The 8101-nt window shown below is 43.7% G+C and overlaps 1 protein-coding gene across 1 annotated transcript; it reads left to right on the top strand.

Annotated features, from left to right (window-relative positions):
* Positions 1-740: 740 nt before the first annotated feature.
* NXNL2 (nucleoredoxin like 2) lies at positions 741-7673 on the top strand. Its single transcript, XM_027903529.1, has 2 exons — positions 741-1092; positions 7147-7673. The coding sequence occupies exons 1-2, from the start codon at positions 791-793 to the stop codon at positions 7313-7315; spliced, it is 471 nt and encodes a 156-aa protein (XP_027759330.1). The 5' UTR covers positions 741-790; the 3' UTR covers positions 7316-7673.
* The last annotated feature ends 428 nt before the right edge of the window (positions 7674-8101 follow it).

Raw genomic sequence — 8101 nt, 5'->3', positions numbered from 1 at the left:
AAAAGGAGACAGTGTAACCAGGTGTGGTTATCACCCTACCACGATCCTTTAATTAAACTGCAATTTGATACCCCTACAGCCAAATCATCTTTAATTTCCTTTTTGCAGGTTGCTTTAGGCAGAAAAGAGATTACATATTTGTAACACAATGTCATTTTTATTAATTTCTAACTCTGTATCAGCTGGAGGAAAAAAAAGCATTATTCAACCCGAACACGTGATAAATGCACTGGAATAAAACGAGAATTCCTGTCATCTGCTTGGACAGAGAGTAGACAGCCCCCTTTTATAGCCAGAATTCTTCATTTTCCATGCTATGAAAAGATTCGGTGCTGGACATCCGACAAAAAAGAAGTTCGGTGCCAAAGCCGACCAAGCCTCTTGGTGAGATCTTCAGGGGAGAGACCGCGGTAAGTTGCAGGGGCCCCTCGCTCCTGTGCAGGCGATTACTGCTCAAACTCACCGAAAGTTCAGCGCCGTCAGCATCTCTTGAGCTGTCCTTGCATCCTCAGAGAGCCGATTTGGCCCTCACAGGAACGAGGGCAGGGGCAGGGGCAGGGGCAGGGGCCGGGGCGGGGCCGCTCCTCCTTGGCTGCCGGGGAGAGTCGGGCGGGTATAAAGGCAGGGCTTGGCGGCCGGGGGGGATGACAGGGCTGGGCTGTGGCTTGGCAGGGGACAGTGTCCTGCCTAGCTGGTGTCCCGGGAGGGCCGAGCAGCGGGGCGGCAGGAGGGTCGGTGCGGGGCGGAGGCGCTGCGGGCTCCGGCGGGGTCCGGGCGCTGGCACAGCAGCATGGTCGATGTGTTCAGCGGGAGGCTCCTGGTCGGCAGGGACGGCCGCAGCGTGGACCCCGAGGAGGCCCTGCAGAACAAGGTGGTGGGCTTGTACTTCTCGGCCGGGTGGTGCTCGCCGTGCCGCGACTTCACCCCCGTGCTCTGCGACTTCTACACGGAGCTGCTGGAGGAGACCGAGCCCCCCGCGCCCTTCGAGGTGGTCTTCATCTCCTCCGACCACAGCGCCGAGGAGATGGTGGGCTACATGCACGCCATGCACGGGGACTGGCTGGCCCTGCCCTTCCACGACCCCTACAAGCAGTGAGTACCCGCTCCGCTGCCCTCCTCAGCATCCGTGCCGGCATCCCTGCCCCGGGGGCCGGGAGAGGGCGGGGGAGGGACGGTATCGAACAGGGCAGTGTCTGATGCGGAGACCTCCAGCTCTGCCCCGCCGACCCGCGCCTGCCTTCCCTCCCCGGCCCCTGGAGCCCGGGGTCTGTCCCTGGTTGTCACCGTGCCGGGTGACACACACACACTGTGGCAGCCCGTGCCCTCCGCAGAAAAGTAACTTGGCTTTAGCCCGTCCCACCTGTGAAGAGCGCGGTTTTGCTTACTCGGTTTAGGATCTAAAACATCTTCGGGGAAGAGTAAGTGAAGACCCCAAGTGTTTACGAGGTGGCACGAACAGTGAGTTAAAAAGAAACCAGCGGCAAATGAGGGTCAGGTGACTGCTTTTCAGGACGGCAGTAGCTGTTACTGAGGTGGTTCTATTTAGATTAATGCTCTGGGTAAAAGGCAAATGAAGAAGCAGCAAAACTTACGTTCCTGTACGTAGCTTGCTCATGAAAACTAAAAAAAGAAAGGACATGTCTGTGTGTAAGTAGTTGGGTGAAGCATGATGCCAAGAACTGTTTTGATGACCCGAGTCAAGGGTGGAGACTCATTTGAGTGACTTTGAGAAATCTGATTTAGCTCCTACCGGGAAGTGCAGATTGAGATTACAGGGGCAGGGGTAAGATGTTTAATGCCCCTGAAATGCCTGTAACTGGAGACTTAAAATAAATGCAAATAGTGTTTAAGGGATTCTGCACTCCCACCCCCCTGAGATAAGTAGATTGTGGAAAATATTGTTGCAGATGACATCAAAATCAAGGAGTTAGTATGAATTTTAAATATAGGTTGGTTAATGAATCTCCCAGCCAAATTTACTCTTCTAATAAAGAACTCTATTTTAGTGCTTCTAGTAACTTCTGGCTTTCATTTAACTCTAGATACAGCCCAGTGTGTTACCTGGGATAGAGCTGTGTAGCACCCCAGCTACTCACTAAATAGGGCGAAGTTTTACTAATCTTCTTCTGTCAGTGCGCTTTGACACCCTTCCTTGCCTTGTTCCTGGGTGTCACCTGCCAGTTAATGTTAGGCCTTTTAATACCAGTTTCCACCGACTTCAAAATAGATTGAAATGGCAATGTTATCTTCCATAATACTCCTAAGTCTTCCTAGGCAGTAGCTGTCTTTGGTATCTACTAATCATAATAGAATGCAGGCAAGTTTCCTGATGGAAATGTAGCACTTGCAATCCCTGCACCCACCAAGCTGTTCAGCATAGCCTGCGAGAATGCGCTTACAGCTTCAGCCTCTGTGGATTAGAGGTCTATTTCTGACTGCTCTTGCTCAAGTCATGTGGAGTGGAGGTACAGAGATAGATTAATTGGCTTTTCTGTGGCAGCCTGTAATGTTCTTCAAGTCCTGCAGAGAAACATGGTTTGTCCTGGCAGATAACTGAGATCGTAGTGGCTTGATGAAGAACAAAGTGCAGAGGGATAGGAAAAGGCGGTGTTTTTAAAGTTGTGCTTCTTGCATGCACCAATAAAGGTTTTTTGGAGATGTCCAAGGTGCTTAGGTTGGATTAACTGCTATTTTGGTGTCAGGGATACCAGTGAATCACTGTAGACTTAGAGCAGATGGATGTGTATTCACTAAACCAAACTATAATTCTGGCCAGGTACTAATTCTAAGTAAGAATATAATTTTAAAATTTACTGACACTATTTTTTTTATTATTAGTATTTATTTATTTATTAACTTATTAACTAATACTTTAAAAGTTCCATTGCAAATAACTTGAATTGGTTATTTTGTGGACCGTGCAAAGAAAGCATTTCAGTATCTTCAGTGAGGTTAAAACATCCTAACTTCAGTGTTGAAGATACATAACTGCAGCAGAGACTGATGTCTCTTCTAGACACAATAAAGACAATTTTAAGCCTCCTATCTAAAATACATTTCAAGCAGAATGTGGGGAGCTTCTTGGTGATGAATTTTGTCTTGTTAAGAAATAGCCAGCATTCCTACTCATGATAACACCGCAGTGTTGGGACTACCTTCAGAGAAGCAAAATTCTGAATTCAGAGCAGGATTTCAAGACTCTTCCATGCTGTCAGCCCTGACTATTTCCCTGAGATGGGACTGCACCTTTACAACTTCATGTGTTCTGTGGCATCACTAATAGGAAACACTGTTCCTGATGCTTTGACTGTCTGCAGGTTAATGTTAATTTTTTTGCTGCCTGAGGCACAGGATTTTGATCCCTGAAGGGGAGTGTGAAGATGGTCTAGTAAGAAGCAAAAGCTAGAAGCATATTAGCAAGGTGGCCATCACTTTCAAGTGACAGTGCTCCCAGGTGAAAGCTGTTAAAATCCAAATGTTGTCAGACGTCGCATTACACGAGTGTAACATGCACCATTCACATTCCCAAGATTACATTTAATTTGCCCCATGTTGTTTGCATCCCAAAGAGCCTCCTGTGATTCCTAAACCTTTGCATGAAACTGCTCAGTTATGCCGTGGATCAGCCTGGTTAGTCCTGGATCAGTCAGATCCTTGCTGGGTCACTCCCTGCCCCCATGGGATGGAGGAGAGGAACTGAAAGGTGAAAGTGAGAGCACTTGTGGGTTGAAGTAAAGACAGTTTAATAGAAAAAGCAAAGGGGAACACTCAAGGAAAGCAAGATGCCAAAATCAGTCACTATTTGCTGTCAGCTGACAGACGTTTAGCAATTTCCAGCATAGCAGGGCCTCTCATGTGGTGGTTGCTTGGGAAGACAAATGCTCTGACTCTGAATGTTGGTTCATTCCCCCTCCTTTCCTCAGCTTTTACTGTTGATCATAGAGTTATGTGGTATGGAATATTCTCTGGCCAGTTGGGGTCAGCTGTCCCAGATGTGTCTCCTCCCAGTTTCTTTTGCGCCCCCAGTCCACAGCATGAGAAGCAGAAGATGCCCTGGTGTTGTGTAAGCACTGTTCAGCAACAGCTGAAACACTGGTGTGTTATCAGTGCTGTTTTGGTAACAAAACCTAAAACACAGCACCAAGCAAGCTGCTGTGAAGAAAATTAGCTCTGTCCCAGCCAATGTCAGTACTATCTGGAAATATAAAATTCACCTTCTTCTAAATTTTCATGCAGCCTTCTCATAAGAAATAAAAGACCTAACAATTGCTATGACTTCCAGTTTGTGTCAATCTTAATGTCATGTGTGGGGCTAGAAGCTGACCTTGATGAGCCTTGTTGGGTCCCTTTCAACTCAGCATATTCTGTGATTCTGAGAAATGATGGTTGCCCTTTCAAGTTCAAACCTTCATGGCCAAGTTCTCACAAAGGGTTTGGCTGAGAGATTCCCTGTGTCTACCCAAAGGTTACTCAGTCACTCTTCCATAGCTATTCTTTCAGAAGCTTTCCTTCTGCTTTCACTGTTTGGGTGTCAAGATTTTTCTAGTCAGTAAGACACAGTATACAGCTTTACTCTTAACTGGGGATACCCAGACAACTGAGTAGGAATGTCATCATTTACATTACTGTATTTTACTCTAAGAGTTGAGTTTGCCTTTGTAGCTTGTGGTATTTCTGTTTATGGTTAATGATTTTATAAGTTGTCTTTGCAATCAGTCCCGTGGCATATATGCCATTTGCGCATATATCCCATGAGTCATGGGATTTTAGATCCCTGTAGGAGAGAGTCATCTTAATAGGTTCTTGAAAAGTCATTTTTGTAAGCACAAGTACATAGTGATCAAGAAGAACTGCTCCTGAGCCACCTTCAGGTCCACTCCCTTACAGGTTGTGTGCAAATGTAAGCAGCATTTGTGCATTCTTTGGTCTGATTTGGTGCAAGCAACCTTCAGCCAAGAGGCTGTGTAAACAAGATACTGTGCTGGGGTGCATCATCTGTCTGTGCATTCCCTCAGGAAAGAGGAGTGTAAGTTTCCAGTCTCCATAGCAAATCACCTTCAGCCTCCTACTGTTCTGTCCCTGGTTGCTACAGTTGTGTTGGGCATCCCAAGCTAATTTACTGCCCACTGAACCAACAGAAAGCATCTTCCACCCCACCCATCTTGTTTGTCATTCAAGTGGTACGAGGTGACAGGATTTTGCATGGCTTCTACGTGAACTTGCTTTGGAATGCTGTTGGTGCTTTTCCTCACATTTTAACAGGTTTGGGAAAGGTTCTATGGAGATTCTTGGTGGACTGCTTTCATTTCAGAGTTCACTGAGAAAGCAATCCTGTTTCCATAACTTATTATTGCTTCTTCTGAAGTATTTCCTGCATAGTTGTACAGCCGCTGTAATGGCAGAGCAGAGTCCTTCACCTGTTGATTTTATTTCTCTTAAGCAAAAATACACAAGGGAGGTCATGTTTCAGGAATGCCTTGTCTGGATCAGCATTTCACTTAAGCCTTATTTTCTGTATTTTGTCTCCTTTATTTTTTTTTCCCCCAGAAAATCACAGAGAATGTCTTCATATTAGTGCCATGTGTTTTTTAACAATGTCTATATATTTTTTTTTTCTACTCAAAGTTCTTTGGCCTTTGAACCTCACACACAAAATGTTCTTGCTTGTGGTGGTGGCGCTCAGGCACTACATTTTCTTTTAGTATTTAAATTTTGTGTTGAAAGAGACGTGCATATTTTGGAATTTGGCTATTATGTTATCGCTTCTCCCTGTCCTCTGATTCTTCTAAAGCTGCTTAATTTCTGTTCACTTTGATTAATATAAGGCAATGCAGGAAGGTGATTTTTCCATACAACAGGTTACATCTGTTTTGGCAAGGCTTTTAATTCACTTAATCTATTTCTTACACCCCTTCTGAAACATGTGACTTCTTCCTCAAAAACTGATTACGTTTTTTTTTTTGTCTGAAAACAATTTAGGCTGCACAGCTTGTGTCTCAGGTGTAGATTTTATGTTCCTCACTTTTCCTGTTACGTGTCTGTCACTGCAGGTTGCATTCCTGACACTAAAATTGTGGGATATTTCTTGTGATGTGCTGGAAGGTATTTTCTTTAACTTCTAAAATGAACATTAGGAACTCATTGGAATCAGTTTTGTTTCATTCACAGCTCTCTAGTGAGAACATCTACTACAATGAGTAGATGTGCTGAGGAGGTGCATAATAGTTTTTCTATCTTTTAGCTTACTTTGAAAGGGGTGAGGAAACCACTCTGATGCGTTTTTGACCCTGTGACTATCAGCCTGCTTCTCTGCCTGATGATTTGTATTCAGCAAAGGTTTGCTTTTACTCCTCTGGACATTCAGTGTTAGTGAAAACATTGGTTTGCTATTGCTGTGTGTTTTGAAAAGGATTTGGTTTTGCAGTGTCCTGATAAACATGGAAGGAAACTTCAGACATTCATTATCTGCTTTTCTTTCCGAGTTGGAGCTGGGGCCATGAGCTGGTTCTGGAGTTCCTGGAAATGCTTGAAACTCCTCCTATTGACCTGCACTCTCAGCAACTAACTCTGCTTTTATCTGATGCATTCAGATAAAATGTTTTTCCCAACTCCTCAGTTTGCATCTTACTGATCACTTCCAACTCATCTGTATGAACAATGAATTCTGTTTTGCTACACCATGTGGCTGACAATGCACAAACACCAGGCTTCCTTCTCTATCTTGTGTAATTACCAGTCACATCTCTTTGTTTTTTATGTGTTGGTGTCAGCAACTGTTCTTGTTTCTCTTCACATGTTCTGTGTCCTCCTGATTTTCCCCTGGCAAATATTATTTTTATCAGGAAATCTATTAATAATCTGTTTTCCAAGTAGACTTTAGGTCTCTTCTCCTGTGGAAACTGCAGGCAGGAGCGAACAGCAGTTACAGGGAGGATGCTGCAGCTCTCTGAACTCCCAGGGCTGTGTACCCTCGTGCAGACTCCCAGCTCAGTGCTCTGTCCCAAACTCTGAGGAAGCCTAGACCCTCGCCACTTCTGCTCCCCACAGCTCCTGACTGCAGTAGCCTTCACATGAGAGACCAGGACTTTTCTTAAAATGCTCCTAATATTGTGATTTATTTTTAATTTTTTTTTTCTCCCCCCTCAGTGATCTGAAGAAGAAATACAACATAACAGCAATTCCTAAACTGGTGATTGTGAAACAAACTGGAGAAGTCATTACTGACAAGGGAAGAAAACAAATCAGAGACAAAGGGCGATCCTGTTTTCGGAACTGGCTCGAGAGTGCAGACATCTTTCAGAATTTTTCCAGCTAAAAATGGCAAATGAAAGCAAGAAAAGGCATCATGGAAAACTTGGTAGAGCTCTGAAAAGACTCTTGACTTGTTCAGAATAAGAAGGGTAAGGCTTATTTGTCTTTGCTTGTAAAGGAATTTTGGGTTTTGGCTAGAAGATCAACCACTCCAGTAAGTCATAAAATGCAGTTATTGTTTTATTTGTATTGTTCTATCCCTGGAATTCAGTATGAACCAAGGCATTCCTGATAATACTGAAGAACTTCAAAAGAATAGGCTGTTTTAGACAGTAGTGATGGAAAACTGCACAAACTATACAAACACTTACTTTGCAAAATCCGTACACTAAAAATAAATGCAAAAAGACCTATTCTGTTGATGACAGGTTTTTTAGGTGATTAGCACATTTTATTAAGAAAATGAAATTGTTTACTTTAATAAATAACTGTTTATGAAACACAATCTCTTGTGTGTTCCTTATCTATCTTATAAAAGATAATCAGAAAATGTCGTGATTTTAAAATAGAACACGTTTGTCAGTAATGAAGAAATATTATTTTATTTTATTTTAAATTTTTTGTGGGATCTGTTTATATATATTTGTAGTTCTGCTTCGTTTTCTTTACCCCTGGATTTTAAATCTTGTCCCTAATAACCTAAATTTGGGATTGGAACAAGACGATCTTTAGAGTGCCTTCCAACTCAGGAGTCCTGATTCCCAAGAACAACAAAATGTGGTTGCTCTGCAGACAGTTTTTTCCAATGCCTGGGCTCAAAGGGTTTCCAATTCACCCTCCTTTCATTGAT

The sequence above is a fragment of the Empidonax traillii genome, unplaced genomic scaffold (assembly GCF_003031625.1).
Source record: "Empidonax traillii isolate 1590-97213 ecotype Southwest subspecies unplaced genomic scaffold, ASM303162v1 scaffold979:size225553, whole genome shotgun sequence".
Lineage (NCBI taxonomy): Eukaryota > Metazoa > Chordata > Aves > Passeriformes > Tyrannidae > Empidonax > Empidonax traillii.
This window is presented reverse-complemented; position numbering and strand designations above follow the sequence as displayed.

Bases quoted from the DNA above. Each gene is read 5' to 3' on its own strand.
- NXNL2 (XM_027903529.1), top strand. From the start codon at position 791: ATGGTCGATGTGTTCAGCGGGAGGCTCCTGGTCGGCAGGGACGGCCGC. The intron at 1,093-7,146 runs GTGAGTACCCGC...CTCCCCCCTCAG, and splicing joins TTCCACGACCCCTACAAGCA to TGATCTGAAGAAGAAATACA.